General features: G+C 38.8%; 1 protein-coding gene across 1 annotated transcript in view; it reads right to left on the bottom strand.

The window, feature by feature from the left end:
• myom2b (myomesin 2b) overlaps positions 1-21,127 on the bottom strand; it is a 34,490-nt gene extending 13,363 nt beyond the window's left edge. The window contains exons 1-28 of the mRNA XM_070554936.1: positions 20,995-21,127; positions 16,036-16,136; positions 15,880-15,937; positions 15,606-15,760; positions 15,376-15,462; positions 10,870-10,958; positions 10,553-10,603; positions 10,223-10,387; positions 9,448-9,609; positions 9,146-9,287; positions 8,821-9,020; positions 8,366-8,419; positions 8,144-8,271; positions 7,804-7,987; positions 7,533-7,707; positions 7,315-7,436; positions 7,037-7,224; positions 6,815-6,941; positions 6,519-6,697; positions 6,009-6,123; positions 5,679-5,841; positions 3,825-3,931; positions 3,032-3,076; positions 2,585-2,721; positions 2,242-2,386; positions 1,907-1,969; positions 1,452-1,519; positions 79-192 (exon numbers count right to left, since the gene is read on the bottom strand). Of these exons, the coding sequence (XP_070411037.1) occupies positions 79-192; positions 1,452-1,519; positions 1,907-1,969; positions 2,242-2,386; positions 2,585-2,721; positions 3,032-3,076; positions 3,825-3,931; positions 5,679-5,841; positions 6,009-6,123; positions 6,519-6,697; positions 6,815-6,941; positions 7,037-7,224; positions 7,315-7,436; positions 7,533-7,707; positions 7,804-7,987; positions 8,144-8,271; positions 8,366-8,419; positions 8,821-9,020; positions 9,146-9,287; positions 9,448-9,609; positions 10,223-10,387; positions 10,553-10,603; positions 10,870-10,958; positions 15,376-15,462; positions 15,606-15,760; positions 15,880-15,937; positions 16,036-16,115 (3,303 nt within the window). The 5' untranslated portion in view covers positions 16,116-16,136; positions 20,995-21,127. The remainder of the gene's footprint in view (positions 1-78; positions 193-1,451; positions 1,520-1,906; positions 1,970-2,241; positions 2,387-2,584; positions 2,722-3,031; positions 3,077-3,824; positions 3,932-5,678; positions 5,842-6,008; positions 6,124-6,518; positions 6,698-6,814; positions 6,942-7,036; positions 7,225-7,314; positions 7,437-7,532; positions 7,708-7,803; positions 7,988-8,143; positions 8,272-8,365; positions 8,420-8,820; positions 9,021-9,145; positions 9,288-9,447; positions 9,610-10,222; positions 10,388-10,552; positions 10,604-10,869; positions 10,959-15,375; positions 15,463-15,605; positions 15,761-15,879; positions 15,938-16,035; positions 16,137-20,994) is intronic.
• Positions 21,128-21,488: the final 361 nt, after the last annotated feature.

The following is a 21,488-nucleotide window of genomic DNA, read 5'->3' as shown; positions in this document are numbered from 1 at the left end:
TAACTTTCCAGTACCAAAGCACATCTAAAGAGTAATTCTGTAGATTTTAAAAGAGAAAAGGTGACCATGTGTACCTACTTCTTTAATCGGCAGCTTGCATACTCCTGATCCGAGGTCTGGCTTTACATCAGGGATAATCTCTGTGTCGTCTTTATACCAGTGGAACACTGATTCCTTCTTTAAGTTAGCAACCTTTCAAATAAAGCAAAACATGTTTTTACTAGTCATTTTAAGTTTTCAGACTTTATTCTTAATACTAACTCAATATGTAGTCGCAGATGTCGATGAAAGACATTGAGAAGACGAGTAAATCTGCCCGTCCATGAAGCCAAGCTTTGCATGATAACTCATCTGACCAATGACAACCAGTTACAGAGCTCTGCTAGGCCGTTTAACAATTACTCAAAGTCATTAAAGCTCTTGACTGGTGACTCAATCTGGCTTTCTCTTATAGCTGGTCTCACTTGGTCAGGACCACTTGGCATCACATTATCCTTCAGATGTCTGTCCAAACTTTAACTGAGTTTAAAGATGCTGATTTCTGGATGACAGCCTTTCAGTTCACGCCAGTCTAAAAATCACATTACTGTTCTCAGCAGGACTGGTGGCCCAGTAACTTCCTGTTCATCATAACCTGTGGTTTCTGGCCATCTGAACAAATGTGTCTGAGGTAAACATTTTACAGAGAAGTATGTTTCTTACTTATACATTTCATATTTATTTAGTTTTCTCCCAAATGGGAGAACACACTACTGCTCAGTAATGTGGTGAAACTGGTAAGCTTTTCTTTTGTCATGGAATAAATGGACCATGTTTGTCTCGTAGTTTCTCAGGGAGTCATGGGAGTTGGGTTCTATTGTCAACATTTAGCTCTAGATGTGGAGAAGGCTTACCACCATGGCTGCTGAGGCAGTCCCTGTGCAACCACAGTGAGAGCTGTGTCCTTCTCCTCTGAACAGAGGGAGCTTTTTTCCTGCCATGGCTGCACCTTGTCTCTAATCCTGCATATTGTGCTCATGGAAAGGATCTCAAGGTGTAGATGTGGAAAGGAGATTGTCTGGTTTGGGAACTTTAGGTTATCTGCTCTACTTTTTTTGCAGATTAAGAGGCCTTGTTGCACTCAGACTGTTCACAGCCGAGAGTGAAGTTCCTCCAAGTTAGATGTCAAGCTCCCTTTTAGAATAAGTGGCCTGCTTCAACACCTTTGCTTTAACTCAAAAGTAACATAGAGAGTGCATTATTTCTGAGTATGGTGAGAAAACTCTAATTTTAAAGTGGTTTCTGTCACACCCCCACCACACACACACACACACAAAGAACAATATTTTTGTCTCAGCCTTATTCGCAGCACTGTGGTATATTTCAACAAAAATTGACTAAACAAGTCCGCTTCTGTTCAATGATGGATCTAACGCAGCACCATTATAGAAATACTGAGCCTGGACTTTTACCTTGCAGACCAAAGTGACAGAGCAATCTTCTCCAACTTGAAGTGAAAGGAACTCACTGAAGTGGGGTCCTGCGGGGGACAGAGATGGGATTGAACTTGACTGTGAGCAGAAAGTGAGTTATTAATACAAAATACTATTGTGAAATATTCATGCGTGCTTAAATTCATGACTTTTTTTTCCTTTTTGCCAAGAGGAGATTTTTTTAAATAAAATCCACTTACACTTTTTACAGTCTAGCCCCAAATGTGTTCAGTTCTCTGAGTACTTTGATTAGTGGTCCAGGAGACAAAACACAAAACACTGTTGTGTGCTGCTCTTATATATATATATATATATATATATATATATATATATATATATATATATATATATATATATATATATATATATGTCTAGAGAGAGAGAGAGAGAGAGAGAGAGAGAGAGAGAGAGATACTGATCATTTGTTTTCTTACCTTCTTTGACCCTGATGTATTCTCTTCTCTGGAAGTCAGCCTCAGCCAGAGCTGCCTTAAAAGCTGCGTGAACAAACATGCACCCATTAGAAACAGAGATTAATTAAAAGTTGAACGTGTTCCCAGTGTTCCATTCTTTGTTAATCTCTTTGTTTTGCAGTTAGGTGGAGTCGTTGGGCTCAAACCTTTACATTCATCAGACTAATACATAGCAGCAAATGTATGGCAAACAAAAAAATAAAATAATATGGAAACTGGAAATACACTTCTAATGCCCTAGTTTCAGGATTAGGCTCATCAACAGATGCAACAGTGAAACCTGGTCTCTTTCCTACCATCTCCGATCAGAACCAGGGAGCTCTGAGCTTTGCCTCCACCGTCTGTGATCTGGCAGGTAAATGTCCCCTCGTTCTCCTCTGTGAAATGGTCCATGATGAACTCAATGATGCCCGTAGAGACGTTGTGCCCCATCTTGTTGGGCTGCAGAGAAATAGAGCAGCATTGAAAGAGGGGCCACACACACTTGGTGGAATTTGCCTTTCATGTTCCAACAAAACAATGTCTGAGACAGCACGAGCCACGCAGACGGTCTGTTTGGTCACCTTGGAATGGAAAGAATGTTTTTCTGTCCATCTTAAAATATTTTTTTTTCTTTCTGAAAGCCACAGTGTATCTTACATCAGCTCCAGATAGCTCCTTATTGTTTGCAAAGAATTTGTAGGTGACATTGGAGGAAATCTCCTCAGCCTGCAGCCAGAACCTCATCCTTCCCCTCTCCAAAATCTTATAGGCCAACTCCGACTTCAGCGGGATGACTGGAGGAGAGAGGAGAGGGAAAAGAGATGAGAGAGGAAGGGAGGAGAGCCTCAGAGAGGGGGAAGGAGAGAGTTAGGCAGGTGATGCAAAAGCAGGTAAGAGCTTTTTGGATCGGATGGAAAACAGAAATGAGCCCCTAAAAAATAAGTATGAAAGGTTCAAAGCAGTTGGAAAAAAGCAAATAAAAAGCACGAAAAGGAGAAACAGAGGAATAAAAAAAGGAGGTGAGGCAGATTGATATTCAGCAGAGAAGAAGTGTGAGGAAAGACAAATAAAAGAGGGAAAAAAGAGGTTATGAGATATACCTACTTGGGTGTCTGATGTCATAGCTGAGTGCCAACATCTTTTCCAGCTCTAAAATGCAGACATGACAATTAAAACACACATTTTAATTCATCATTTTACTTCAGAGGCATTCATTTCAGCCCCGATTCACAGTAGACTTGTGTTTATTTAGGTGATGTACTTTTAAAACAAGATTGGCACTGAAACCTTGGTGCCGCCATGCAAACGCCATCAGCGCCCTTGTAACCATGATGTGCATAAAGAACTGAAAGTTTTTACACCAAGAGATCAAAAACACAGTGAGACTTAAGATGAAATATGTGTAAGCTGAAAAGGAGAGAATCAGCAGAAGGTGCACACTGAATAACACATCACAGCCGAGCAACAGCGGGGAAACACTGTGGTATTTTCCCAAGAAGACGGAGTGATGAGATGCACACATTTCCTGAGGCCTGGAGGAATGTGGTACTCACCTGATGGCGTTCATCAGCTGCCGGGAGAAATATTTTACTGCCAACATGGAAGTGAAGTCAGTTTAACTACAGCTTTGTCGCATTCATCCCCACGCTTCACCTCAGATCTCCCACACACAACTTCCAACCCGCGTCTTAGGTCTTAGATGTACTTGTCCAAATATCGCTGTACAATTCTACACATTTTCATCATCAAGGCAGAAAAAGAAGAATTAAACCCACAAAAGTAAACTGATAGACACGCTACATTTTTAATCTAGTTTTTGAACATATTTAATTTGTGTGGGTTGAAGACTCTCTTCCCTCAGTTCCTTTACTGTATGAAACTTTGTAAATGTCAGCACCTTCAGCTGAGATGGTGTAGCTGGAGGACACCCCGCTGGTGTTGGTGACGGAAACGGAGTATGTTCCAATATCTTCTTTATCTGGATTCTTAAAGATCAGCTTAGAGCTGCGAGACAGAGGACAAACAGGCACAAGAGCATCGTTAGACAGAATGGAGTATCATAAATTGTCCTAATGAGGGTATGAGTGTGTGTGAGGAAGGCAGGAGTCAGCAACCTGTGGCTCTTTGAACATTCCCAAATGATTCCTTTTGCTGAAAATTACTAAAAAGTAAACAAACTCTTCTTTTTAAATATAGATATAATTTAAAAAGTGGAGGATTAAGCAGCTTTTCAGGGCTTTCATGGTATAATTGTATTGAACATGCGTGCAAATATCTTTATATCTATTTGGGTCTCTACATTACTTTCCACAAAAATCATCATCCCATACTCTATTTGCAAATTGTTTGTACTCCTAACTTTAAAACTAACTATTAGAAACAAACTGTTGGTTTTGATAACAAAACTCTAGATATTTGTGAAAGAGGAACAAAAAATATTTCTGACTTTAATCTCCGAAAAAGTCCACCTCCTGACTTTTTCTAAGAATTCTCATGTTATTCTGAGAAGTGGCACTAATCTAGCCTGGCAAGCCAGACTAAATAAATGTATTATTTAGTCTGGCCACGCTCCATTGACGGCTCTCGGTTGTGGGGCGGGTTCTACCGTTGTCTTTCAAATGATCTCCGCATTCCACTGGACAATGAATGTGACATACTCTTGTTTCACTCTGTTGCATCATCCCACCCACCAGGCATATAGAGGGTCCTGATTGGCCCACAAAGCGGATAAAGCTCTGTGATTTGTTCACTAAGCAGATAGAGCACTATGATTGGCCCACCATTATGGACCAATCACAGCTCTTTATGTGTTTGAAACCCCTCTAGAGAGCAGTGATTGGCTAGCCAGAGTCCTGGTAGGAACTGTGGAGGTTCCAATGGAGCGTGCCTAGACCAAACTTTGCAAAGCAAGAATTTGGTCTAGTTCACTAGGCTAGCACTAACCCTCTTCTGTAGGTATAAAGTAAAACTTGTAAGTTGATGTTTTTGTAACCGTTCCGGTGTCGGTATAAGATTAGATTTGCAGTAATGTGACCTCATCGGCAGTCGAAGGATCGTGAGCCGATCCTGCACCCGAGCAGAATCGGCTTTCACACATACGTTTTGGAAAGACATCAGCAGTTTTGTTAATACATTCTTGTTTGTTAACACCTAAATGTTTTCTTTATATTGTAATTTGTTAAGAAAACACCACATTATCTTTGTTTTGTAAAGAATGTAAAACCGCATAAAACCAACATCGGACTGACAGAAAATAAAACAGTTCTTATATGTGAAGCCATGTCTGTTTGTATTAATGTGGAGTTCGTCTGTATATTTCCCTAGTTGTTATCTAAATACATTCTTCGACTCAAAATATTGCTTGGTGTGTTTCAATAAAGTTCTTATATTTTATTTTGCCCCATGTCATCAACATCAAGAGCTTTTGAGGGTCACCGTTTATCATTTGCTTAAATTTTACATTTCCTTTAGAAATTCAAACATATTTTCTCCAAAAAGTGTTGATTTTTGGACTACAGGACTCCAACCGCTAAGAATACGACCGCAAATTTGTTCTGACCAATCAAAATCATAACGTGATAACGTAACTTCCATAAGCTTCATGTTCAGCCAATCAACTACTTTGATGTCATCGGCAGTCGAAGGACCCCGAGCAGATCCTGTACCGACACCGGTTCTAAACTAGTTTTAATCCGGCGGTCTGAGGTGGTTCTTTGGATTGTGAAGGCTGACCCCTGGTCTAAGGTCTTACTGGCTGCCTTCGGTCTTAATCGTCAGTCCTTTGGAGAAATGTGTGATTTCTTTATAATCTTTTTTCCAGATGAATTGAGAACTCTCGTCTAGTTGGCAGGACTCAAACGAAAGAATAATATCTCCAGACTTCTCATCCACCACACATGAGATTTCCTGGGAGCCTACGGTAAAAAAGCACACACACACACACACACACACACACACACAGTTTTAAAATGGTGTCTCCAAAAGTGTCTCCAAAGAGTGCATCATTGAACAAGTGAAAGACACACTTTTACCCACATTTAATTTTCACTTATTTAGAGTCTCACTGTTTATTAGTGGTTACCTTCCACAGTCTTGGCAGTCATGGGGTCAGAGGGCATCGAGGCCATACCCACTCCTGCAGCATTAACGGCTCTCACCCTGAACACATAGCTTGTTCCTTTAACAAGACCTGTCACCTACAAACCACACAGACAACCGGAGAATTTATTTTTAAAACCATTATAAGCTGATTTAAGCTAAAGTGAAAAAAAAGGAATCAATGAATTATGAAATCTTATTGTTCAATTTAAATGTGCTAATTTTATTAGCACATTTAATATTAATACAATTATAGGTACATTTTCAATATTTAAAAAAGAAAACTATTGATTTTTGTACCAAAAGTAAATTAAAGTAATTATTTACTTCATCCACTAGGTGTCAGTATGACACAGTTTAAAGAAAATGCTCTGCAACGTTTGAAGTAGTAACTAACTGACCATTACAGGCTTAGATGTGGTGTAATCAATATGATCTAGAATGAAAATTAAACTTTCACTTTAAAAAATAAGTTAAACTGAGACTATTTTACCTTCAGGAAGCGGTTACTGACGGCTGTTTCATTTGCTGTGATCCAGACAGAGGAGCCGGTCTCAGCATACTCAACATGATAGCCTGTGATTGGTCCGGAACCAGTATAGATAGGCTTGTTCCACTCAAGCACCACTGAACTATCTCTCACTTCACAGAACGTCAGATCATAAGCAGGACCTAAACGAAACACACAAGGATAGATTACTGTATGTTCAGTCATAGTTGGTTTTAATGTTTGGGTCGTAGTTTCATCACATTTGGGATCAAATGGAAGCAAACACAAGGTCTACTAACCAGGCTCTGGCATGGTCCAGGCCTTACACGTGAAGTCATCTGAATGTTTGGAAGCTGGTCCGAGACCAGCCAGGTTGGCTGCGTAGACATGGAACTGATAGACCGCTCCTTCAGTCAGGCCCTCAACCTGTAGATGCAAATTACCATGGTTACCAACATCCTACTCAATGTTAGTTTTAACAACCTACACTCAGTGTAAACATTAGACCAATGTTTCCGCACCTTATAAAGTCTCTCTGTGACTGGTGGAATGTGGATCTCCCTCCACATGGTTGTTCCACTGCGTCTTTTGTCCACATAATACTCCTTGATCTCTGTACCTCCAGAATGAAGAGGCTTCTTCCAGTTGAGAACCATCGAACGGCCATCACAGTTGAGCAGTGCAATATCATAAGGAGCAGAAGGGTTGGCTAAGAACACAGAAGCAATGATTGATCAAAATATGCGTCATCTTTTCAAAATCTGCGCTGCGTAACTCTGGCTGAGGGCTTAATACTGACTGAGGGCAGCTCTGACAGAGAGAGGGGCAGATTCCTGAGATTCATCACTGAGACCCAGTTCATTAATAGCCTGGACACGGAAGATATAGGTTTCTCCTGTGGTCAGACCACTGACCACAAATCTGAAGAAGGAAAAAAACAGATGAAAAGTTTATGAGAGCCACTTTAGGTTCCTTCTAACAATCTAGGAAATAAAGCACCAGCTGTGTTCGTCTTACTTGGTGCTCTTGTGAGGTTTGTGATTGGCTGAGGTCCAGTTATTGGTGCCCTTAACACACTGGTCAATGTAATAACCAATCAGATTGTTGGGTTCTTTTGGTGGAGCCCATTGGATGAGGAGGGAGGTGTCTGTTTCCCTTGTTGCAACCACTTGACCCGGAGCAGATGGCACACCTTAATACAAAAAACAAAAAACAAAATCATCACAATAAAATTATTAAAACTGCATTATTAAACATGAGTAAAGGCGAGCAGCTGCGTGAATCACACCTTTGAGTTGCAGAGTTTCAACCAGTCCAGATGGCTGTGATGGAGCGCTGGCACCGTACATATTAGCAGACAAAACTCTGAACTTGTATTCCTTGCCCTCTGCCAGGTCAAAGACGGCGTACCGGGTAGATCGGATAGGGACCTTAGTGTTAACACGCTGCCAGGCCTCAGTGTTTGCCATGGCCTGTGACGACAGAAAGATCCATAGTACAGCAATCTATTATGCTAAAGTACTATCTATACAGCTTAATACTATTAATAAACCACAGATCACTGGTGAGAGGTCTTCTTACTGTACTGACTATTGCTAAGAGAACTAACCAAACTATGGCTCTGTTACCTTTTCAATGTAGTACCACATGGGAACCTTGCCGAAGTATTTTGGGCCGTCCCAGCTCAACACTACGTACGTCCTGTCTATTTCACAGACATGGATTCCTGAAGGAGGACCTGGGGGCTTTCCTTCGGCTGCAATGAAACAAAAACACACAACTAGATAAATGAAAATGTTCACATGTTATAGAGTATTACGTCTCTGAGTAATGTTAGAACAAAAGTTCACCTTCAACTTCATCGTTGTAAGACACAACGTCCAGTTTTCCTCCAAGCTTTTTGGCTGCAAGAAGATAAAGATGTGATAAGCTAACTGGAGAATGCAGATTTTTTTTATTAATTTGTTAACTATATTTAACTGTTAACTAATTATAGTAATTGTGATTGGCCAACTGACTGATGGACCAATCATGGAAGGTACAACAGTTAATAACATTCAAGCCAACTGTGCAAATCTTCACTATTAGAATCACTTTACTTGTGATTGAACCAGTGTACCAGTACAACGAAACATCATTAAACACTCGTATAAAGGATCAAGTTGACTGTGGGCAATCTTGACTATTGACCTATTACTTCACTATTAGTCATTTATAGGTTCAGGAGTGTCTACATCTATTAAGTCTTCCAAGTGGCAAGTAATAAAAAGGGTGTCATTTGGTTTGCTAATGGAGTCAGACCCACCATGGAGCCTCTCCAGCTCAGTAGGGTCCATTGCAGCGATGGGGTCAGACATGCGAGAAGGTTTACTGATTCCACTGGAGTTGACAGCCCTGACTCTGAAGTAGAAGGAGTGTCCTTCAAACAGCCCAGAAACTGGGTATTTACAGATCTTTATGGGGTGATCATTGCACTGGGTCCAGTTTTCAGTTCCGACTTCACATCTTAAAATAAGAAACACATGGAAGGCAATAAAGAGATAATCTGCTGCATGTTAAGAGAAAGGAGACCCTGCTGTAGTAGTTGGACAAACAATTTATGATTTTTGTTGATATTTTAAAACTCCTACTTGTCCACAAAGTATCCAATGATTGGACCCTCTGTGGTGGTGTTGGGAGGCTTCCATGACACAATGACATAGTCTCTGTTGGCATCATGGATCTTGATATCCATAGGAGCACCAGGAGCACGGGCAACAGGAGGAGGGCCATCTGAATGGAAACCAGTGAAATACTTTTCAGGAATTTAAGTGTAACACAATCGTCAATTAATTAAGTCTTAAATAAACTGTTTTAGGCTGTCTTGAGTTATGTCAGTGATGTTAAAGTAAAAGATCCAAATAATTATTTTTATAATTAGGCGTTTCTGTACCTGCAACTGAAACAAAAGCACTGTGTTCAGCAGTGCCTCCCTTTGTGACCATCCTCAATGTGTAAAGACCCTCGTCATCTTTATAAAGGTTGGGAAGTGTCAGGGTGGTAATTCCTCTGCCTGTTTCAATCTTCACCCACTTAGAATCAAACAGACGAGTATCTGAAAGAGAGACCAGTTCCCACATGAATGCCCAATCATGACAAACGCCAGTCTGCTGCCTTCTAAATAATAAATTACAATTAAACACAAAATAGTTTCCTATTAAAGATGTTTTTTTTTCAAGTATACACACATGCAATAAAGGAAAACACTTTATAAATGTTAGTGCATTATCAGGGGGGCTTAGTAATGCATTATATTATATGGTTAAGCAGTTAATTCTTTCTTCCTGTTTATTATGCTTAATTATGCACTAAGTAATGTTAATAAATGGACCCTTATTGTAGAATATATATATAATATATATATATATATATATATATATATATATATATATATATATATATATATATATATATATATATATGATAGATAGATAGATATAGATATATGATAGATAGATAGATATATATATATATATGATAGATAGATAGATAGATATTTGTTTTTGTTAGAAGATTATTTGAGCTATTTTTAGATTAGTTAACAATCAATAAAATAAGAGCTAGTGACATCTTGTCATTTTCCACTGCTGTATCAGGGAGTCAGTACAATTTAATACTAATTATAGGAATATCATTGTATCGTAAATGATGTATTTTGGAACAATTACCATCTCTATACCACTGTGCTTCAGGCTGCAGGTTGGCCAGGTTGGGGTTCAGGGTCATGGTGGCAGACAGAGTTGCAGATTCTCCCTCAGTAGCAAACACCGGGCCGAACTTCTCTACAAAGGTTATGTTGATTTTTGTGTAATGGATCTTGGGAAGCATGGAAGCTGGAAGACAAAGTCATACTTACACATGGAGAAATCTTGGGATACCGTTGTTGAAAATGTTTAGATAGTGTTTAGAAAGGGTAAGAAAGACCAAGTTCATCCACTTAATGTTTACTTGTAAGCATCAACACTGAAAAATGGAGGTATTTACATTTTCATGCCTACCTGTGAAAGGCAGCCATGCATATGGACTAGATTCCTCCTCATCTTTGTATCCTGAACAATTTAACAAACACACGACAAGTTATTTGAGAGTGTTTTGCATAAACATACGGTAAATTCTAATTTCATCATGCAGTAACCCATGGTTAGAAAACTGAAAATGATCCATCTACACACAGTAATGGAAAATATTACACGACTAAGAGACAAAACACAACTTTGGCTATTGATTTGAATCCAGAGCAAGTTTGTAATGATTAAAAAAGTAGTGAATAGAGTAAATGTTAAAGGCTGAAAACACACAACTGTCAGTAACTTACGCTTTACAATAATGGACGCCTGGCTAGAAGCCTGTCCATGGGAGTTACCAGCTACAGCAGTGTACTGGGCTGTATCATCAGTTGAACATCTATACAGTGAGATGAAATGAAAAGTTAAAGTTCAGCATGACACTAAACATAATTGTAAAGCAGTCCCACCCATGGGTCTAAACACATTACAGTCAAGTGATCTGGAATTTTAATGGGTTCAGACCAGCATTTTAAAAAGCTAGTATAGTTGGGGACATTTTAATCTTTTAGTGTTACTGTCAGTGTTTACTTTAAACCAGGGTATGAATTACACAGAGGCTTCCAGGGAAGCCCAGCAAGAGTGGGGGGTGTTGGGCACAACTTTATTTTTGCCTTGGCCTCCGAAATTCCTTGAAACAGCACTGGGTGTAGGACTGAGCTTTGAAGGTGATCTGAATTGTATCAAATATATGAATCTTACATGCTTAATGATTGCTTTAGAAAGTCAAAACATGTAGTGGGATGAATCTACCTACATTTTCCTTTTCAAATACTGTTATTTTTCTGTCCTGTCTGTCTCTGATCTTCCTACAGAATAATTGCTGCCTGACTTTCTATATTTTCATCTCCTGAGTTACTTTTGAACTAAGCAGTTCAAAAGCATCTACCGACCGCAAAAATAGTGAAGTGCGTTTCGACCGCGCCACTGGGGTGAAGTCAACGGAGCACAAGACGGGTGATGCGGTCTGCTCCGCAGCAGCGAAGCGCATCAGGTACAAATGAAAGACATAAACCACCAGAGAATATGAGCTGACATAAACAATTGTGTGTTAATTATATTTTTTGGAGTGGCGACACTTTGACAATGTTACTGTGGCCGTGCTCAGGACGCAGCTGCCTGGAGCGCATCAAAGAGTGCTCTGCATCCTCTTCGCTCATAAGAATCTTCAGAAAGTCCACATAAACAACGTAATATAGGTAGAACCTGGATCTTCTTCCGGGCTCTCCCTGGGTGTGTAGGTTGGGGAATTCCAGGGGAGCCCGTTCTCCTTTCGGATGAGCCGGGTTCCCCTTAGCTCCCCTGTAAATCGAACCCTGCTTTAAACACAGTTTTTGGTTCTGAAGGGTGTTTTAGATGTGTATTAATCATGCTTACTGGATTTAAATCTGTTAATGGCAAGATTTAAGTGTATGTTAAAAATGTCACTCAACTACTAAATCAATGTCTTGGAAACAATGTAAAGGTGTGGAACACTCGTTGAATACATTTGCAGTGGCCTCTAATAGGATTGAATGCCTTATAAATCATATTGGGGGAAAAAATTCTCAGAAGCGCTTGTCTTTGCATGGAGAATTCAGTTGGAGGAGAAATTAGCTTCAGATAACAGATTTGGAGTCTTATTTCCTGATATTTGAACATCTCGCCTTTGATTGGATAACAGCAACACAACTCTACCACTGACTCTGCTTACTCTGCAACGTTGATGTTTTTTCTCCACAATAACACAAGCATGAAGAAGTTCTGCTGTGTAGTGGAGTTGCTAATGCTAACGGCTAGCTTGCAAAGACATTCTCTGCTGTTTTCCGGACGCTAAACCAGCAACAGCCTTCCCCGTCGTGAGTCAAGATGAGTGAGTCAATGAATGTTAAGTGACAGTGTGACGTAGATCTGTCAGAATTTTCAAATCCTAGAGTTTCACCATCTATTTTCCATCAGAAGCTAATGTAGGAGATGGGTGCAGGAGACTATTTTCATGTTCAGCCTGCATGACAAACTCAGAGTGACCGATTATAATCAGAATTAATAATTTTAAAATGTTTTTTCAGTGTTCCACAGCTTTTAAGCATGCAGGATGGGGTCCTCAAGGGGAAGACAAGGCATCAAAAGTTTATGTATTTATTTTTTATGTTTTGTTTCCAAGAAGATTATTTTTTTGTACATCTTTCAGAGTAGTCCTTGTCATTAGTCTTAAAAAGGCTTTTCACAGAATTACTTTTCTTTTGACTTATTTTTGTCCTATTTTCATTACTGATTACATTCATGATGAGATTACAAACAAATGAAGACTAAAGATGAATAGTCAAACTGTCCCAATGATCTCCATTCATGGCAAAACCTTTTTCTTTTCTTCCCGTTTAGCTCGAGGCTAATAATTCATTTTAGCACATTTTGGACACAATTCCAAGTCTTAAATTACAACAGTGTCTTATTATTTGAGATAATAAAGAACACTAAAGTATAGTGATAACGGTCATCTATCTAATAGTCATATCGATTTAGGAACATTTGGAGGGGGGTCCATTCAAAGAGTGATGACTAACAAGAATCCCAGAGTATCACCTCACAGTGAGGTCAGCACTTGAACAGCTGAGCTTCCAGGGCCTGGAGTGTGAGCGAGGTATGCTCCAGTTTGTCTGCAGACACACTCAGCTGCTTCAGTGATTCCTCTAATCTGAATGTATGTGGGGCTCTTCAAGCAATTTACAGCATTAGATTTTTGTCATGTTAATAGTTAGGCATTTTTATGTGTATGTGTAGAGTAGTGACCCATGCAAACACAACTTAAACACATGTAAACAAAGCGGTCTATGATATGACAAACTTTAAGAATTTTTAATATCTTAATGAAAACACAAAATACATTTTCCAAAACATGTCTGTGCTAAATAATGTTCATACCCTCATGAGCTATTACAGTTATTTTGAGTTATGAGTTATTTTGCTTTATTTTTTTCTTGCATTTAAACAGTTTTAAAATCTAAATAATTAGATGATATCATTGTTATTGTCAGGTTTGACAATTTTGGCTTTAGTGTCCCCTCAGAAACTGTGTTTTGAGCCTTTGTATAGCAAATGGAACTTTTTTGTAGCTCAAAATGGCCCAGGAGCCTTGATAAATGGCCAAACACAACACAATAATAAAGCCCTACAACGGAAAGACTGATTTTCACGCCCATTCACCCATGCCATGAATAGAAGCTAAATGAGTAGCGTTCTTATTGGCTGGTTTACCCTGATGCTGAAACTCTGTGTTCTGTGAGTGTGTGTTGCGAGCAAATGGGGAAGTGTCTGGCCGATGCCTGTTGAGAAGGAGGGTACTGTGTACAAAGACCATAAGCTATCTACCTGGTATACTTCCAAAGTCTGTATATTTCCAGTACATCCTGGAAGGTTGCATGTGTGCTCCAACCTTCTTCTTTGTTGTTTTCTTTTCTTCCAAGATGAATGTTAGCTGTTGCTTTGGATTGTGTTAGCAGAAGCTTTGGCTAGCGTTAGCAGCATCTCAGCTTGTTTTTCTGCTGTTAGCATTACTGCAACATTCATATACTGCCAATTTTGAAGCACTGGGAAATGCTTATTTAAGGTGGCATATATAAACTGTGTTTAACCAGCTTTTCTCAGAATGTACCGTTTCTCTGTGGACATTGTAACATTACTAATTTGCATAGCTAAGGGGGTCGGAGACGGCACAGGCTTGTTACATTAGCCCACCTAAGCTGCCTACATTCAACAACAAGGCAATGGTTCGGCTTGCCTTGACCGCCCCCTAGTGTTCGTTTTAAAGCACTGTCTTAAAAACAAAACTGAAACACTTTAATTGCTGAAATTTCTCCTCAGCCTTCATTCGTTTCTACAGGAGCAGTTCATTAAATCCAACAAACCAGCTGTGTTCACAATCTAAAACATGCTAGAATCGTTACTCATAGCTCGTGATTCAGAAAACTCCCAGTGTTGCCTCTTGTTTGACTCCTGCTGTGTTTCTTTATTGAATTACTTTGTCTGTTTCACCATATAAAACAAGTTGCTATCAATGCTAACCAGGTATGGCTCATCTTTTCCACTGTTTAAACATGGATTACCATAAGGCAGGGGTGTTCAATTCCAGGCCTGGAGGGCCCGTATCCAGCATGTTTTAGTGGTTTCTCTGCTCCAACACACCTGTGCAGAAGTTCATTAGGCTCTGCATTGCTGCGGACTTGGGTGAAGTGCGGATCAAGGGTGCAAAAGGGGCATGATCAACTTCCGCACCTGAGAATTGGGACACCCTACGCGCTCGTGCCCCTGGTCGGGATCGCGCATTTGAAGGGTGCAAGGGTGGAAGTTTGACTACTGAGATTGAGCCTCCGACTTCAGGGCACCGGTCCAGAAAGGCTGAAGTTGCAAATGGGGTGTCCTGCTCACAAGGGGCAAAAGGTGCTGAGAGGCTTTTCATTAAAGGGTCATTTTAGCACATGCTGGCTCAAGAAAATGATTTGAAAATAAGAAAAAATTGCTTAGTATGCCTTTAAAGTGTGAACATTTTTAATCCTTGTTTTACAATATGTGTGATTCCTCATTTTTTATTTTTAAGGAATTTGGAAAATCTCTGATGATTGTGTATAAGCAATGAGTCAATACATTAGAGAAAGTGACTGTTAGAAAATAAAATGGCTCAAAGGCTGAAAACCCCAATTTAGATGTTATAAAGGACATCCTCATTATTAATAAAGGTAGTTTCTGATGTAGAACCAAGAAAGGTGCTTTGTTTAACTTACCTTGGGATCATCAGGGAATGACTTCCACCTTTGGCCTCAATCAAATATCTTCCTGAGGACAAGTCCATGATGACACCATCTCTATACCTACAGAAAAGAGGAACCTTTTTTAACTTCTCACTACTTTTTGTTCATACATATTAAAGTTTAAATGTTAAAACTTTATTAAAAGAAGGTGAAAATATGTTTCTGATATCTTCAATCACATTGATTAATTATATTCCTCTTACCATTTCACAACTGGCATGGGGAAGCCTTCAACAGTGCAGAAGAGTTTGATCGGTGTGTTTTCAAACACAGTGTGGGATCTGAGTCTGATGATGAACTGCGGTCCCCTGACCATAGGCTCCTCACGTACATATTTTTCCACCATCTTTGTTCTTACCTAATCAGGACATATGTATAAAAAACAAAAACACATTTTTAGATTTTGGAAATCTTTGTTTAATCTCTGACTTCATGACTTCTGTCTGATTGTATTTGACAACTGATAAGGTTCCGTACCACTTCCTGGATGCGAGCTTGTGTTTTGTGCTCATATCTTTCCTCTGACGCCTCAGAGCTAAAGACATAAACGTAGTGAGTACTTGCAGCAGGTTTTATGTGCAGTTACGATTAAAGAGATTAGTCGTGGAAATGTGTGCCCCTTATCTCCTGTACCTGCTATATTCTTTAACCACATATTGGCTCTGTTTGTGATGGTATTCATGGTTGTATTCACGCTTGAGCCGTGCTGACATGGTGACGCTGTAGACTCTGACCTGTTGGAGCAGCAGTAAAACAGACAAAAGATGACAGCTGAGTATACTGGCAGCAGTTAGAACAGGAAAACCAGACCAAAGTGTTGCTCATTCATTGGAAAGATTTCTTAATTAGATGCAAAGAGAGCTGTAAGGAAGACCTTAAAAAAATGTAACTCCAGACGTGTGAACTGAAAACACATGAACACCAGGACTCGTCAAAGTCACAATGTTAACTAATTTAGACTTGGCCTAAACAAATCACAAAGATTTGGGACTTGTCACTTGAAAATATTTTATATTCCAGACACTGAAAATATTTACTGGGAAAAACACCAAAAGTTCTATGTTGTTCTGTGAAGTAAAACACCTTCAATTAAACGTATACTTTCTGGGAAATATTTCTTTTTTTTTTACACTGTAATTAGTTTACAAAGTCAGTCAAATGGCTTGTTCAGGACTTCAAGGTGTGAGTCACTCCTTCAATCAGTACGTTTGCAATAGTCACTAGTACAAATGAATGCCATGTACTCTGGGTACAAAGGCCCTGGTGTGCCTGTTTCAGCAGTTAGAAGATTGCCGCATCACAGGAGAGCTTCAGATGGCAGGATTTGGAGTCTTTTTTTCCTGGTATTTGGACATCTCCCCTCTGATTGGTTAACAGCAATGTGGCCCTACCACTGTTTATTTTGCAACTTTAATGTTTTATCTCTGCAAATAACACAAGCCTGGAGGTGTTTTGCTGTGTGGTGGAGTTGCTAATGTTAAAAGTTAGCTGCTATTAGGCCAAGATGTTCTCAGCTGTTTCCTGGATGCTAAAACAACAACAGCCTTCCCCGCCATGTGTCAAGATGAGTGAGCCCATGAATGTTAAGTGACAGTGTGATGTCATGCTGTCAGGCTTTTCAAATCCTAGAAAGAAAGAAAGAAAGAAAGAAAGAAAGAAAGAAAGAAAGAAAGAAAGAAAGAAAGAAAGAAAGAAAGAAAGAAAGAAAGAAAGAAAGAAAGAAAGAAAGAAAGAAAGAAAGAAAGAAAGAAAGAAAGAAAGAAAGAAAGAAAGAAAGAAAGAAAGAAAGAAAGAAAGAAAGAAAGAAAGAAAGAAAGAAAGAAAGAAAGAAAGAAAGAAAGAAAGAAAGAAAGAAAGAAAGAAAGAAAGAAAGAAAGAAAGAAAGAAAGAAAGAAAGAAAGAAAGAAAGAAAGAAAGAAAGAAAGAAAGAAAGAAAGAAAGAAAGAAAGAAAGAAAGAAAGAAAGAACACTTTAGTTTAGGGAACACAAATTAACCATTATTTAGCTGCCAATTAATGTGCATATTAGTAGACTACTAAGTCTGAATTATTAATTATTAAGCTATTATTTGGTGCTTATTACCAATGATGTAATTCTAACATTAGCAGGCCATAAATTAAGAGTTTTATCATAATAAGCCATTCATAATGGTTTGTTAACTGAAAGTAAATGTTTTGTTGCTGATTAACATACATACTAATTAGCTCAAATCAGTATTTGGCTTTTAAAGAAGTAATTCAAGGGGAATAAATATTCTGCATTAACAAACAAAAATATTATGTTCTGGTATTATGTACATAAACACCTAGCGCCACATGTTAATAGAGCCTAAATAACAATAAAATAATCACTTAAAGGCTAGAATGTGTTCCCCATTCTAAAGTCAGATCTAATTAGTATGTGCGTTAATCAACATCAAAACATTTAATTTCAGTTAATAAACCATTTTGAATGACTTATTATGATAAAACTCTTAATTTATGGCCTGTTAATGTTACAGTTACGGCATTAGTAATAAGCAGTACATAAATGCTTAATAAGGAGTAGTTCAGACTTCGTAGTCCACTAATATGCATATTAACTGGCAGCTAATTAATGGTTAATTTGTGTTCCCTAAACAAAAGTGTTACCAAAATCTTTTATATAGCACCTCTCAAGATAAAAATCATGAGCCACTTCACATAAACAAAAAAAAAAAAAAATCAAGTATAAAAAATATTTCAAAAACTGATGAAAAATATGTTTAAAATAAGATAAAAATATAACAATTGTGATAAAAAAAATATCTAAGGAAAGTGAGAGGGAACATGAATAGGAAAGTGGGAAATCAGTGGATTGTGGGAAAGGCGGAATAAGTAGAGCGGAATAAGGAGAGGGTTTTATCGTCTGTTTTCAGTCAGAAGCTAATGTAGGAGATAGATGTAGGAGACTATTTTCATGAAAAAACCAGTGACTTCATAATCAGAAATTATCATAAAAAACATGTTTTGCAGTAAACCACACCTTTAAACTTAAAAGTTTAGGCCTAGACTCAGGATTTGGTGAAAGACTTGAGACTAACTTGTGACTTACAATACAATGGATGAGCCTTATATCTGTTAACTAGAGAAACATCTTATTAAAAGTAAAACCCAAAAGAAAAGGTTACATGGGATTGGATCGTTATTTATCTGGTGGCCGTTATTGTTTTCAATACAGCTTCTCAGAGTACTCATGTTTGAAACAAATGACTAGAAATACTAAATCATTGCATTTCAGCACTGATTTAATACTGCTAAATCATCTAATCAAACTATTTGCACTAATGATCAAGTAAGAAACATGCAGAGCACACCTGACTTTCCTCCTACATTTAACAATAACATCAGTTTTAAAATAAATAAAACTCTCACATCTACAACTTCTACAAGCAATGGCTGGTGCTACATTTCAAAAACAGATACGTAATTAGAAATTTATTCTATTTTTTTCCAAGCTATACACTGAAAGTGAAGCCAATGAGGAAATGTAGCTCATCGAGTGGCTTTGAGTTAATTTTCTCTCACCCTCACATTTAACCCTAATTTCTTGTTACTTTTAGGACTATTTTTTATGAGTTTTAATGATTTATCTAAATGTTTAATTCTAATTCAAGTTTCTTTCAGGGAGAAGGATTGTTAAAATGTCGATATTTGAGCATCTTGGTCTCATTGAGAAGCATAAAGAAACCAGCCCAGGCATCACACTCAAAGCTGACCAACCAGTGTGGGGATGTGATAGCTACACTCCTTTTTCACACATCCAACACATGTTTATTTATCTTTTACAACAAAAAAAGAAGATCTGCTGACGATTCCTGCAGGGCTTCTTCCTACACTGTCTAGTGAACAAAACATAAACAGATATATGACGTATTTGTTTTCCTCTAGGGAACCATTTCGTATGGTTGTGACTTGAAACTAAATTTAACAGAACAATGCTGTTTTCTTATACATTTTTTCTTATTGTCACTTGCTGCATCTTCCTGAATGAGCACCAAAACAAAAGCATAACTGCCTCATACCATCGTCACAAAGCAACATGCAGCTTCTCATTACCTCATGGTTCTCAGAGACCAGAAATAGGTTCAGATGAAATGTGAAGCAGTTCTTCTGAGCCCAACCTCCCCCTGAAATCTAATGAGACGCGCTGCGCCAGAGTCCCATTTCAATGCAGCTTCAGTGCCACTTTAGCCTCTGATGCCCCAAAGGTGCAGTCAGGCAGATCAGAGTCACCCTGACTGATAAATCAAACTTTGCTCAAACCCTTGAAGTTAGTATTAATAATAGTGAAAATCCCTTTTCCCTCAGTAGTTTAAGACAGTTAATAGGGGCTTGTCCGGGATCTAGGTTCAGTTTTGATACCCAGTCCAAGGACCAGAAGAAGAAGCTTCCAAATATCAACAAAGTGGAATCCATCAGAATTGTTTGCATTGCTGCGTTCTAAATTGTGTCTTCAGTTTAGTAAGTTAATCTAATTAAAATTCATGAAGAAGTTGTGACTAGTTCATCAAGTAAGAACTATGGTTAGTTGGCTCATTGAAAACATGTAAGGTTTTCGAACCCTGCCTCTTGAAATAATCGAAATCGAGAATCTCTAGGAATTGGAACCGGAATCGGAACTGGAACTGAAATCGTTCAAATTCAAACGATGCCTAAGGGACTAAGAAAATGCTAAATATTTCTCAAGTTTATACAAAATTAGTAAGTTTATATTTTAAGCCACAGCCTTTCTATCCTCCACAGCAGCATCACCAAATCCCAGGAGCTTTTACACTGTAAACAAGTTAAGCCGTCTTCTATAAAATAACAGCTGATACGCGGTATTTGGTGGGTGTTTTACAGTCAAAAGAAGCATTAAAATCAGCTGCACCATGCACCAACTGCTGATTTGCAAGCCGTTTATAATCTTCTCCCATCAGGTCCTGCACTTTACTGGCTCTGTGAGGTCAGCCAGTACTGGAACAGCACACAATCCTTGCCAAATGACACCCAAGCCTCTCTATCTGTAACTGATCTTTTATACTCTCAGCTTAAACCACGAGAGCATCCCACAATGCAATTACAGTGTTTTATGCTCTAATGAGCTAAAAACAAACAAAGTACTGAAAGAACAATGGGTAATGTGTTTGGAAAGTATTAGAACCACACACACACACACACACACACACACACACACACACACACACTCACAGGAGATCCCACAGACAGCCACCTCAGGAACCGAACCAGAGATCCAGCCTGAATTCACCTCTACTAATTAAGATAAATACAGAAACGCGTTTCCAGTCTCATGTGTCCAAACCATAACAAAGTGCTACAAAGAGCCCTCTGTTGGCCACTTGTTTCCTCTTAATACACCACACACTACCCTGAATAACAGCTATATCTCATTCATCACTTTTAAGTATCATTAGCAGTGGCTAAGGAATACAAAACATCTCTTGGCTGAGCTCAATTCCCCCCGGGCCCATCCTGCTGTACCCACCTGCTGCCCTTGGGTTTCCAATGAAGGTCGGATAAAAGGATAACGGAGCAGAGGAGAAAACAGCAGAAAACATTTTAAATGTCTTACCTCTTCAGATTTTCTTTTCAGCAACTTCGGTTGTCAGCCTGAATCCACAGGGAGTCAGCCGAAACCAAGTTCTGTACAAGGCCAACACAACAACCCCCCATCTCCAAAAGCCCCCCCACCTCGCGTCTCCCCGAGGCCTTATAAGGACAGACATGCCTATATATAACTAGTATCCTTCAAGACTTGGGGGGCCACTTAAACCAGTAATTGATTAGAATAATTTCTTCTTAAAACCACACTTACACATGGAAGCAGCAACACGTTTACATGTGAAATCTGTGACTCCAGTGGTGGAATGACAACAGTACAATATGAACAGAATAAAATTAGAAATGTTTGCTACTTTTTATTTTTTATCACCATCTTTATCATTTCAAATGCAGCGTTGCAGATTGTGATCAGACACATTCAGTTAAACGTTTAAATCGTGCTCGATGCTACACATCATTGAGTTCCCAACTTCGAGAGTTTTCTCCGTCTGCATTATTGAACAT

Source organism: Nothobranchius furzeri, chromosome 9, assembly GCF_043380555.1.
Source record: "Nothobranchius furzeri strain GRZ-AD chromosome 9, NfurGRZ-RIMD1, whole genome shotgun sequence".
In the NCBI taxonomy this organism is placed as follows: Eukaryota; Metazoa; Chordata; class Actinopteri; order Cyprinodontiformes; family Nothobranchiidae; genus Nothobranchius; species Nothobranchius furzeri.
This window is presented reverse-complemented; position numbering and strand designations above follow the sequence as displayed.